This window comes from Acomys russatus, chromosome 1 (genome assembly GCF_903995435.1).
Source record: "Acomys russatus chromosome 1, mAcoRus1.1, whole genome shotgun sequence".
NCBI lineage: Eukaryota > Metazoa > Chordata > Mammalia > Rodentia > Muridae > Acomys > Acomys russatus.
The window spans coordinates 51,547,155-51,561,373 of NC_067137.1; the positions used below are offsets into that span (position 1 = coordinate 51,547,155).

The 14,219-nt window shown below is 36.5% G+C and overlaps 1 protein-coding gene across 1 annotated transcript in view; it reads left to right on the top strand.

The window, feature by feature from the left end:
• Dgkb (diacylglycerol kinase beta) overlaps positions 1 to 13,520 on the top strand; it is a 696,235-nt gene extending 682,715 nt beyond the window's left edge. The window contains exon 26 of the mRNA XM_051145066.1: positions 12,756 to 13,520. Within this exon, the coding sequence (XP_051001023.1) occupies positions 12,756 to 12,863 (108 nt within the window). The 3' untranslated portion in view covers positions 12,864 to 13,520. The remainder of the gene's footprint in view (positions 1 to 12,755) is intronic.
• Positions 13,521 to 14,219: the final 699 nt, after the last annotated feature.

Sequence of the window (14,219 nt, forward strand, 5' to 3'; positions counted from 1 at the left end):
CATAATGTGCACAATTCGAACTGGATGAAGGAGAAATGGATCACGCTACTTAGGAAAGATACTGAAGTGCCTTATTAGGGCTTAATTAATGCCAAACTGATTAAATTTGATTGCATTTTGAACAAAAATATTTTAAAGAATTTTTATTGCCTTATATTTTAAAAATTATCCCAGATGCTGTGTTTATCACTAGACTTACCTGTCTATAGAGCTTTACTTTAATATGTTCGTTTTAAATATTAGGAATGTAACTACTCTTTTATTTCTTACTTTGAAAGTGTAGTTGACTTCAATTTTGAAAATTATTTTCATTTAGCTAGAAATAATAAACTCTCATGGTCATACTTTTCTATTTGAATTCTAAAACCAACTGAACACAGTATGTAAGAGCATGAAGCATAATGAGAAATGTACGAGCTGTATATAATACCTTATGCATTTTCAGTGTTGTGCTGCAGGACTGAAATTGCTAAAAGAAATACAACTGCACGCAAGCAAAAGAATTCTAGACAGATTAGTCAGTGAAGGGAGGGAAGAATAAGATGAGTGAAGCCTTAGCTTTCAATAGCACCAATATATGAATGTACGTCAAATTCTAGTGTCTTCCTCAAGACTGGGTTAGATTAGAAGCAGTACCCTGGCTACTGGGTAACACTAGACTACTGCACAGGATTGACCTCAACCCTTGGATAGAAATAATCTTCAGGTGTATAACCAGCCGTGAGGCTGGCTGTTGTCTCACACGTATCTTGTGCCAATTTCACTGTCGCTCCCTTTGCTTTGATTTCATATATTAAGATTAAAAATTTAGCTTTCTATGAAGACATAATCAACTGTGTTGATAACAAAAAAAGCAGTGTTTCAAAAAGATCTCACTCAATTCAAATAAAAATAAATTTGATTACTCTTAATAAAAAATAACCGGCAGAGAATTTAGCAAGTTATTTTTTCTATTTATTTGAAAATCCTGAAGACAGTGTTACAGGTTTCATTTGAGGTAACAAAAAGTTAAGTCGTTATATGTTCCCTGCATCATCCTCACAGTAGTTCTGTGGAGTGTCCAGTGCTTATTAATGAATCTTATATTAATAATATGTGTGAATCTTTAAAATGATGCAATCTTTAAGGTGCTTACATTGTTTCTCACAGTTCACAATAGAAAGGAAAAATTATGCACGTGACATTCAGAGCATCAAGTGATATTTGCTGGTTATCCTCCTGAGACAAGCTGTGACTCAACAGCAAACACGTGACATCTTTGACCAGAATCCAAAACCTAGTTGAGTCCACTGGCCAGGGAACCTGGGGCAATATCAAATCTTTATTTTATGTCTTTAAGTTCTTGTTTTCAGACTATTCTTTCTGAGAAGGACCATATAGGGAACTTGAGATGAAATATAATTCACAAAAATTGAATTGTGAATATATTTTTATTACAGTTAGGAGGGGGTAGTTTTTTTGTGTTGTTCTGATTATCCTGGTGTTGATAGGGTTTTCTCATAAGAACAAAGACTTGAAGGTTCCTGGAATATAATTGTCAATATAACTTCTTACTAGAGGCATGGGAGTAATGAACATGCTTTAAAAAGGTCTTTGACTGTCCTGGAAACCAATTAAATACATAAAATATTTTTTAAATTTATCACCCTGCACAGAAGTGAAGTCAAGTGGATAAAAGACCTCAACATAAAACCAGACCCACTAAATATGTTAGAAGAAAAAAGAAGTGGTGTAGAAGCTTAAACTCATTGGGATAGGAGACAGCTTCCTAAGCAGAACACCAACAGCTCAGGGTCTAAGATCAGCAATTAATAAATGAGACCTCATGAAACTGAAAAGCTTCTGTAAAGCAAAGGACACTGTCAATAGAACAAAATGACAGTCTATAGATTGGAAAAAGATCTTCACCAAACTTATATCTGACAAAGGGCTAATACCCAAAATACATAAGGAAATCAAGAAATTAAACACCACTAAATATCCAACGACTGAGAAACACTTAAAGAAATGGTCAATGTCTTTAGTCATCACGGAAATACAAACCAAAATGACTCTGAGATTCTGTCTTACACCTATCAGAATGGCTAAGATCAAAAACTCAAGTGACTTCCCCTCTGTCCCAGTTTCCTATTGGGACTCTAAATGAGAGACGCATGGGAGAATAGCAAAATAAAAGGATACAGAGGGTCCTAGAAATCTACAAGTAGAACAATATGATAGGCAGATTTGGGCCCAGGGGTCCCGCTCAAACTAAGGCACCAGCCAAGGACAATACAGGAGGTAAACTTTAAACCCCTACCCAGATCTAGCCAATGGTCAGAATATTCTCCACAGTTGAGTGGAGAGTGTGACACGACTTTCTCACGTACTCTGGTGCCTCACATTTGACCATGTCCCCTGGAGGGGTGACCTGGTGCCACTCAGAGGAAGGACAGCAAGTAGCCAAGAAGAGACTTGATACCCTATGAGAATATACAGGGGGACGTAATCCCCCTCAGGAACAGTCATAGGGGAGGGGAATAATGGGAAAATGGGGGTGGGGGGGGAGGAATGGGAGGATACAAGGGATGGGATAAACATTGAGATGTAACAAGAATAAATTAATAAAAAAAAATTTAAAAAAAAAAACTTAAAAAAAAAACAAACAAAACTCAAGTGACAGCACATGCTGACGAGGATGTAGAGAAAGGGGAACACTTCTCCATTGCTGTCAGGAATGCAAATGTCTACAAGCACTTTGGACATCAATATGACTCTTTTTCAGAAAATTGGGAATAGTGCTACCTCAAGACCCAGGTATGCCACTCCTGGGCATATTGCCAAAAGATGTTCTACCATACAACAAGGACATTTGCTCAACTATTTTCATAGCACCCTTATTTGTAATAGCCAGAATCTGAAAACAACCTAGATGTCCCTCAATTTAAAAATAGATAAAGACACTATGGTACATTTAAACAATGGAATACTATTCAGCTATAAAAAAAAACAAAACAAAACAAAACAAAACAAAACAAAAACCAAGTATATCTTGAAATTTGAAGGCAAATGAATGGAATTAGAGACGATCATCCTAAGAGAGTTAACCCAGACCCAGAAGGACATGCATGGTATATACTCACATATAAGTGGATATTAGCCCAACAAAGATGTCCTCTGAGAGATTCCACCCATTGGGGGATTGGGACAGACACTGAGACTCAAAGCCACACTCTTGGTTAAGAGCTGTGAGTTGTACAGAAATGTTGGAAATGGGGGTGATTTCAGAAGCTCCACAAAAAGACTATTAAAGCTAGTGGATCTGGACCCAGGGGGCTGACACAAACTGATACCTGAACCAAGAACTTCACAAGCAGAGGACCTAGAGCCCCTGTTCATATATAGCTAATGGACTGCTCATTCTCTTCATGGAGAAGGGGAGGGAGGAGTGGGAAACTGCTCTGGGCCCAGGGATTTGATCATTTGGTGGAGAGGTCCTGTGGGAACACAGAGCAAGGAAATGCAGGCTGTCCAGATGAGACCTGATAGGCTATGGTCAAAAGGTAAGGCAGGATGACTCCACCTGTCAGAGCTTTAGTGGAGGGGAATAGGGAGTAAAAGGGAGAGAGGGTGGGAACAGGAAGTTAAGAGCAAAGGGATTACAATTGTTATAATGTAAATAAAGCATAATAAAATATGAATTAAAAAGGAAAAATATAAATAAGTATGTGATATATTGTCATAAATTAAGATATTTTTCCTTGCCAAAATATTTTGGAATTTAGAATATAATTTATATATTAAAATACATTTCAAATAGAAGCAATCATTGATAGTCTCCCAACCAAAAAAAAAAAAAAAGCCCAGGGCCAGATGGTTTCAGCGCATAATTCTACCAGACCGTCAAAGAAGAGCTAATTCCGATACTCTTCAAGCTACTCCAAAAGATAGAAACAGATGAAACATTACCAAATTCATTCTATGAAGCCACAGTCACATTGATACCTAAACCCCACAAAGACCCAACAAAAAGAGAGAGAGAGAGAGAGGGAGAGAGAGAGAGAGAGAGAGAGAGAGAGAGAGAGAGAGAGAGAGAGAGAGAGAGAGAGAGAGAGAATTTCAGACCAATTTCACTTATGAACATTGATGCAAAATTATTCAATCAAATACTTGCAAAACAAATACAAGAACATATCAGAGATATCATTCACCATGACCAGGTAAGCTTCATTCCAAGCATGCAGGGATAGTTTAATATATGGAAATCCATCAATGTAATCCACCATATTAAAAAAACTGAAAGAAAAAAACCACATGATCATCTCCTTAGATGCAGAAAAAGCATTAGACAAAATCCAACACCCATTCATGTTTAAAGTTCCAGAGAGATCAGGAATTCAAGGCACATACCTAAACATAATAAAGGCTACATACAACAAACCAATAGCCAACATCAAATTATATGGAGAGATACTCAAGGAAATCTCTCTAAAATCGGGGACCAGACAAGACTGCCCACTTTCTCCATATCTCTTCAATATATTTCTTGACGTTCTAGCCAGAGCAATAAGACAACACAAGGAGATCAAGGGGATTCAAATGGCAAAGGAGGAAGTCAAACTATCCCTATTTGCAAATGATATGATAGTGTATATATGAACCCCAAAATTCCACCAGAGAACTCCTACAGCTGATAAACGCCTTCAGCAAATTGCCTGGATACCAAATTAACACAAATAAGTCAGTAACTTTCCTATATACAAATGACAAACATGCAGAGGAAGAAATTAGGAAAACTACACCCTTCACGATAGCCACAAGCAATATAAAATACTTGGGAGTAACTCTAACCAATCAAATGAAAGACTTGTTTGAAATAAACTTTAAATCTCTGATGAAAGAGATTGAAGATGACATCAGAAGATGGAGGGATCTCCCCTGTTCATGGATCAGGAGAATTAACATAGTAAAAATGGCCGTATTACCAAAAGCAATATACAGATTCAGTGCAATCCCTATCAAAATACCTACAAAATATTTTAAAGACATTGAAAGATAAATTCTCAACTTCATGTGGAGAAACAAAAAAACCTAGAATAGCAAAAACAATCATATACAATAAAAGATCCTCTGGAGGAATCTCCATACCCAATCTCAAGCTGTACTATAGAGAAACAGTAATTAAAACAGCATGGTACTGGCACAGCAATAGGCTAGTTTATTAATGGAATCGAATTGAAGACCCAGAAATGAATCCACCCACATATGGTCACTTGATTTTTGACAAAGAATCTTTGTCAATGGAAAAAGAATGGTGCTGGTCTAACTCTAACTGGATATATACATGTAGAAAATGCTATTAGATTTGTCATCAAGCACAGAACTCAAATCCAAGTGGATCAAAGACCTCAACATAAAACCAGAGACACTAAGTCAGATAGAAGAAAAAGTGGAGAAAAGCCTGGAACACATTGGCACAGGAGACATCTTCATGAACAAGACACCAACAGCCCAGGCCTTAAGGCCAGCAATTAATAATTGGGACCTCATGAAGCTGAGAAGCTTCTATAAAGCAGGAGACATTGTCAACAGAACAAACCAACAGACTACAGACTGGGAAAAGAACGTCACCAACCCTATATCTGCCAAAGGTCTAATATCCAAACTATATAAAGAACTCAAGAAATTAAACACCACCAAACCAAATAACTCAATTGAGAAATGGGGCTTGGAACTAAACAGAGAATTTTCAACAGAAGAATATCGAATGGCTGAGAAACAGTTAAAGAAATGCTCAATGTCCTTAGTCATCAGAGAAATGCAAATCAAAATGACTCTGAGATTTCATCTTACACCCATCAGAATAGCTAAGATAAAAAAAAATTCAAGTGACAGCATATGCTGGTGGGGATGTGGAGAAAGGGGAACACTCATTCATTGCTAGTGAGAGTGAAAACCTGGACAATCACTTTGGAAAGCAATCTAGTGCTTTCTCAGAAAACTGGGAATAGGGTTACCTAAAGACTCACATATTCCACTCCTTGGAATATACCCAAGAGATGTTCCACTACACAAGGACATATACTCAACCATGTTCATAGAGGCATTATTCATAATATCCAGAACATGGAAATAGCCTAAGTTTCCCTCATTAGAAGAATGGATAAAGAAACTGTGGTACATTTACACTATGGAGTACTACTCAGCTATTAAAAACAGGGAATTCCCAAAATTTGTGGACAAATGGATTGAACTAGAAATGATCATAATGAGTGAGTTAACCCAGAAGCAGAAAGACTCAAATGGTATATACATACTTATAACTAGACACTACCCCAAAGGGCATGTCTCATGAAAGTCTTCACCTACCAGGTAAGTGGGATAGATGTGAGGACATCCATTTGGGACTCTAGGTGAGAGAAGTATAGGAGAATGGGGAAATAGAAGGATCCAGAGGATCCTAGAAACCTACAAGTAGAACATTATGACGGGCAGATCTGGGCCCAGGGGTTCTGCATAAACTATGGCACCAACCAAGGACAATTATGTGCAGTAAACATTGAACCCCTGCCCAGATCTAGCCAAGGGACAGGTCATTCTCTACAGATGAGTGAAGAGCGAGGACTGACTTTCGCATGAACTCTGGTGCCCCATATTTGACCATGCCCCTTGATGGGAAGGCCAGGTGGCAGTCAGGGGAAGAATAACAGGCTACCAAGAAGAGACTGTACACCCTATGATCATATACAGGGGGAGGAGGACCCCTCAGCCACAGTCATAGGGGAGGAGAATAGGGTGAAAGTGGGAGGGAGGAAGGGAGGAATGGGAAGATAGAAGGATTGGGATAACAATTGAGATATAATATGAATGAATTAATAAATTAAAAAATACATTTCAAATTCAGGTATGTAACTATTTTTCCTTCATCATGGCCAAATGGCTTATTAGTCATCAGGGGTGGGAAAGGTTTCTTTTTTTCATATGTACTTAAAATTCCTGTGATTTGTATCAGCAAAGAAAAATCTAAACTTCATTTTTATAGATTTTGCTTTAAATCCTAACAGTAACTTCTTTGGATTCAATGCTATTAAAGATTTAACATTAAATTTGGAACTTGTCATCATTCCAGAAAATGGAATCATAACGAAGTTGGGAAAAGAATGCAGAAAATTATTGCTTCATTGCTTTATTCTCAGTCTCTCCATTCCCTGTCTCCCCCTCCTTATTTGCATGCATTTCACACCTCCCACCCACTACTGTCCTAGGCCTCTGTTGCAACCTTTAATTCAAAGGGTTTTTCCATTGTTGAAAGGATACGAACTTACACCAAAATAAAACTAGGTAACTTTTAATGTTCCAGGGGATTGCTAAATTAAGCTCTCCCCATAGATATTTTATGGTATTTACTTTGCTCTAAAAGCTCCATTCATTTCTAAGGCAGCTGAATAAATCCAGTGATAATAAACTCTTAAAGAGATGAAGCAGGGAAAGAAAAAATTGGCTAGGCACAGAAAGAATATTTACAAAGGAAGATGCTACCTGCTGAGGCACGTTTTAAGAACCATGGTATTATTAAGCTCAACCTAGTACAGAGCCATGAGAATCAATTAAAGGTATTCACTGAAGCCAAATTTAATCAATGTGTCTATTACCAAACCTGAGAGCTGTTAGTATACATTACAATCGAGACTTTTTTCACTAAATAAATTCTCAATGGTGGCACTTAGTACAGGACAGATATATCAGTAAAAATCATTTACATAGTTCAACTATTGATCACTTTATATAGCATAATTTTAAATTTGAAAGGGTTTCACTTTATAACCCAGTTTAGCATTGGATTTTCATTATTGCATTAAAGGTCACCAAATTATACCTACTTCTTATATAGCTGTATATAAGAATGGTTCTCACATCTTTGAATGGTAAGAAAAAAACAAAATGAGAAGATGAAAATGTTATGAAATTTAAATTTTAGTTTCCATAAATAAAGTTTTATTGGAACACTCATACTCATTTATTTTCATATAGTCCAAAATCTACACTGTATTATAGCAGCCACAAGCATTTACCATATAGCCCTTATGGTGGTACCAAATTGAATCAACGAAGGGCAAATTCAATAGATACCAAGGAAGCATAGCCTATGGAACATGGTGACTTAGTTATGCTGGGCATTGGAGGGGGCAGTGTTCAGAGGCCTTCTATGCCCCTAAATTTTAATTTTCATTTGTAAAGTTATATTTAAAAAAAGCTAAAATGCCAAAAGCATTTAACATCTAGCACTTCAAAAAAAAATATGGACATTTGCCAGCCTCACAATTAAGTGGACATCTGCTTAAACACCCTGCAACATAAAGCTCTCAAACATAATTTAAGTATTTAGAATTAGGTAAAACAGTTTAATAGCTTACATACACTGTATGCAAAAAATTACAACAAATTTCAGCATGCATGGCCTTCAAATGCCTGCGCTTTGGAAGCTATACTCTACTTATTAGACAAGTATTAGACCACAATGAAGATGGATTAGAAATTGTATATGATAGCACCTCCTTCTAGTGTTTAAACATACTTCTCTGGTGGTTTTGTAGTTGTACCTCTGATAGGGTGTCACTCTCTTGCCTCAGCCTAAAACTTCAATATTTATTTATTTATCTAATTTATTCATATCACATCTTATTTGTTATCCCCTCACTTGTGTCTTCCTATTCCTCTTCCCTCCCTCCCTCCATCTTTCATCCTATTCCCTTCTCCTAACTCTTCCTCTGAGTGTCACCAGGTCTCCCCACCAAGGGGGCACCAGAGTTCATGTCCGAATCAGTCCCTGCTCTCCACACAACTGTGGAGAATGTGCTGTTCATTGGCTAGACAATATTCACTTTTTAAATCATCATATACCTGCATTTCACACTTGCTATGGTGTCACTAATCTATTCTCGTGTTCTTATGGGTACATTATATTCACATATGCCTCCTGAACTCCATACCCACAATGACATTGGATCTCTCCTTCAGACTATCAAACTCTACACTGGCATCACCAACTCCCCAGCTGTTACCCATGCCTAACTGTCTTTCTCTCTATAACTTCACTCACGGCAATTCAAATTTAGAGGCATAGATGACCTGCCAGTGCGTTCTCCTGCTCCAATACCCAGTAAAACCAAATCACCAGGTTCCATAGGCTGTGCCTTCTTGGCATCTGTTGCATCTTTCTTTGCTAAATCTAGTTTGGCACTACCATAACTAACGTATGTTTCACTTCTTGAGTGGATCACTAATTTTGACAACGTTCTGATTGTCCTGCCTCAGGTCTAGCACTCAGTCCCTAACTATGCTGATGAGAACAAAATGCAGACTTACTCATGTGCCAGCATTTTCCACCATGACAAATGGATATTGTTTGCTGACAATCTTTGCAATCCTCCATCTCTCTCTCTCCCTCTCTCTCTCTCTCTCTCTCCCTCTCTCTCTCTCTCTCTCTCTCTCTCTCTCTCTCTCTCTCTCTCTCTCTCTCTCTCTCTCTCTCTCACACACACACACACACACACACCTATCACCTAACTACTATCTATCTATCTGTTTCTCTGTTTTTCTCCTTCTCCCCCTCCCTCCAGGTTTCTATATGGAATTTTCTATTTCTTTTTCTATTTTAGACTGGTTATAGCAGGCTATCTTTCTGCCTTGGCCTTGTGAGAGCTAGAATTACAGCCATATACTACCACTCTTATACTTTGATCAGTAGAAAAGTCTTTCTTCATTTTTTTTGTTTTGGTTTGGTTTTTGCTTTCCTATTTGAGTCTGGATTTTAGTTGGTGTTCCTCTTGCCTCAGCCTCCTAGGTACCACTATGACAGGCATACAACTAAGCCCATCTCAGTAAAAATGCCTTTTTTCTTCCACTGTAGTTTTTTTAGAAGAGTTGTAAAATGCCCATCCATGGTTTTTATCATCTTGCACATTTTATATTAATACTCTTTTCTCTATGCAGCTACATCCTCAATGGGGTTGTTTTTACTTGAGCTAAGTAAAAAGGCACATAATTTTCCAATGAGATGCTGTATTCTAAGACTCAGATGTGTGTTTGAAAGTTTATGAGTAGAAGTTTCTTTCTTGTTATATCTTCTATCCAAAAGAAAAATACAACCAAATGTTTCTCACTTTTTATAGAAATAAATTTATATTTTAAAAATACAATTATGTACATTGATCATAGAAAGGATCAGATAATTGAGAAGACAGGTTATAGATAATTCAAAAAACAAAACTGGCTGATATACCTTTTTCTAAACTGGGGATGTGATGTGAGCTTTGGAGCACCATGATGTCAAAAGGAATGAGTGAGATTTTTTGCTATTCACAACAGAATCAAAAGGAAGATTTATTCTTTCAAATGACGTTCAATATGCAAATCCCATAGATACTTATCACATGGACTATTGGCTGTACTTCATCTAAATTGATGCTGACTTTATGTGACTAGAAAGATTTCTTATAAAATCTTAATAATTATCTCAATTTCTAAAATGGCCCCATCCTATTATAACTGATGATATATGTATACCAGGAACTATGAATACATAATCTCTGTTCTTATTTTGTTCACTTTGTTTATTTTGATTTGAAGATAGAGTCATTGTGTTAGTAATATGTGGTAATTACTTCCTTAGGTGCTCATTTAAAAATAACTTTTTGCATAAAATGATTCAATTTCAGAACTGAAAAATAGCTCCTTTCTTCTTAGCTTCCTATTTCAGCACTTATAATTGTACGTGCTTCTTAATTTTTTTCTTAGGGCACTATAATTTCTTTAAGGCGATGATTGTATGTTGTATATTTATTGTAATGTGTTGTTGCAATGTCTGAAGTAAAGGAAGAATAGTATTATTTCTATCAAGTGAATAAATGATGAATGTTTCTGTATAAGATTCCATCTAAAGAAATCAGGCTTAAATATAAATGGCTTCTAGACTGAGCCAGTAAACATTGGATGAGAGATGGAAGAGGAGCTTGAAACTCTTCCTCACCAGAGAACCAATGGCAACCTAGGGCTGCTAGAGGAGAGGACGTTACTGTCTGTCGTCAGTGATGGAGCCATGCGTGAGCTACTGGTCCTTCAGCAGATATCTTCACACCCGTGTCCCTGTAAACAGGCATGTAAACCCATTGGGTCACACAACAAGAACAATAACAACAACAGCAACAAAAGGGACATGAAAGAAAGAGAGAGACTTGATGAGATAAAGAGAAATGTTATTTGCTTGGGAGGAAGATAAAAAATGTATAAAATGATCAAAGAATAAACTAATAAATAAAGAGGAAAACCAATCATTTAAGAGTTAGTGTGATAGAAAGCTGAATTAAGAAGGGGAAGTCTGGCAGAGATCATTTTTAATCTACATATGTAGGTGGTATTTTGACATCTTGAATGACGGCTATCAATTTATCACTTCATAATCCTCATGCAGAGAGTTTGGACCTGGCTTAGCCTATCAGTCTTTACAGACACAATTTTTTTTTTATATTTTAGAAATGTGTCTTTTCTGCATAGGGTGCATCCAACATATTTAAAATATTCTTATTCATTCAGGGTTTTTTTTGTACTTCTGTCTTTATGGAATGTGAATTTTCATTTCTCAAAAATTCTAATACTGATTTAATGATGTGATTCATGTGACAAACATCTAGGTTTTTTTTTTTTGTTTCATTGCTATTAGTGAATGGCAAGTGAAGTAGATTTATTTTAACTTGAAAATGTCAGGTATGCACTTTCAGAGATATATTTTTTCAGCTTTTAATGAGGTGGTGTTTCTTTCTGAAAGGAATACTCATCTCTGATGTGGATGCTGCTCAGGTGACAACTGATATTTAATAAGCGATGGCTCTTATATTAGTCGCAGTTCACTAAAGAAAATGTCTCCGATTGCTTTTGAAAAACTCATAGCATCAGTAGCCCAAAGGCAAGATGTGACCTTTTTATTACATAATGAGAATCATTTATTATCTTACAATGTATCTTAAAGTCACAGACAAAATGCCACTTTGATAATTGCTTTCAATTAGCTTTGAGCATAGCATATATTCATAAAATGTCTTCTCTAATTTAGAGTTGAATTAGAGAAAATTGCAGACATAATCTACTTTAAGGTTGTCTCATTTAAGGTGATTCGTAGTTTTATACCACAGAAATCAACATGAGTGGCTTTAGAACAGTGCCTCTGAGTGTCTTAAGCAGACTTCTCTGTATCTGATTCTATTGTATGACCAATTAATTAACAAATTAGAAAGATCATTTCTGACCTTTCATGCATGTTAACTTTTTACTTTCTTTCTTAATGATTGTTTGGAAATGAAACCTTGCAGTTCGTGTTGAAAGAGAGAAACAATGTGATTAAAAAGATAAATAAGGTTTTCCTAATGCTAAGTGCCTCCTAACACTGGGCGATAGTGGGAACTGAATACGGTAATGGAGCATCATTTCCTGTTCCAATATGTCAAGACATGACAGTGGGTAATCATCCAGTTTTAATTAAGAGTTCTTGGAGACTGGAGTAGGACAAGTGAGTTAGATATAAGACCATACTGAAATCATGACTTCAGCTAATCTCTACTTTGGTTAGCATTTCAGTATCATTTAAACGTATATCCTTGCCTCCCTTAAAATATTTTCAAAATCATGAAACTTGGAACTTTAATCGTAACCTTGTGTTACTTTTGTGACTCATGAAATACAGTGGCAGAGAGTCTTCATATCCCTATCTTTCTCTTTCCTAGATAAAAATTACACACAAGAACCAAGCCCCAATGCTAATGGGCCCTCCTCCCAAAACTGGATTATTCTGCTCGCTCATTAAAAGAACAAGAAACCGAAGCAAGGAGTGAGCATCCATCAAGAGAAATGTAAACAGCATACTTGGGCCATGGAACACTTTGAACCATTTCAAGTCTCCTGCTCCTACAAAATCATGAGATTAACAGTTTTTGTTATTGAGCTGGTATAAAATTTGACCATTAAAAAATTTGTTGTCTCTGTTTTTATTGGCATATTTGCATGAAGAAAGTAGTTTATATGATGTGATCCTGCATATTTTAGTTGCATGTATCACCATAGGTTTTTCTGTCTCCCACTCCCATCTTACCCTATTTCCATTTACTGACTGTGAAGAAAACCCCATGAAAGATCAAACAAATATGATGGGAAATGATTCCTGATTTAATTGCTGCCACTGACAAGCACCAATAAAAAAGGCTGGAGCAATCGCAAATGCAAACTGCCACCCTCTGCTCATAAGCATCAGTGTGTCCATGATGTCAGGCCTGTGGCTTGAGAAAAAGCTTAATCCAAATATTTTGTTAAACAGCCAGCTAGGACACCATGCTCCACCTAAATAATTTTTTCAACATCTTTACTCTTCTGAATAGACATTAAAATATCAAGCATAAGTTTTTCTTGTGCTAAAAAAAATTGAAAATTATTTTATTTGATTTATTTTTGTTTTTAATTCTCAAAACATGAGTGAAAATATGCTAGCCAGCAGTAATTGTGATGATATAACAAGCCTTATTATTTTCTGCATCAAGAATCTTGATGCAAAAGCATAGTTGCTAAATAAGTGGTTTAAACTATGCGCCTAATGTCCCTGTTCCCCACCAAAGAATCAGAAAATTAGAGTACGTATGAGTTTTTGAAAAGTAAAATGTCAGAAGAGAGTGAGTTACCCATTTATTGCGATTAAAATGCTCACCATTCAAATTCAGTAAATTGTACAGCATAATCAAAGCTCAATAACCAATTTCATGGTTATTTGGTCCCCCTACCATATATGACTGTGATTTTCAATAGATCTGTTAAGTGCACTTCAAGAAGATAGATGATTGCATTGGTTCCTTCTAGGGTAGATTGGTACCTGCAATAATATTGAGCTCATTGAAGCAAATCGTGCATGCAATTAGCCCCTTACTACTGATTCATCCCGGCCCCATCTCTATGGTATTTCCCATGTTTGGGAATCTATTATGGCCTCGCTCAATGTTCAAGCTGAGCATGGTTCATGGTCTTGGATTGTTTAAAGAAATGTAGAATTACTACTACTTTTCACATTGTTTCTTTGAGGCTATCATATGCAATGAGATACTTTTGTGCAGTCTCAGTGTAGTCCAGTCACACTGACCTGCATCTTATCACTGCATGTTTTATGTTTCCAAACACCATGCCATTAGGAAAAGAAGTGCTTGAAC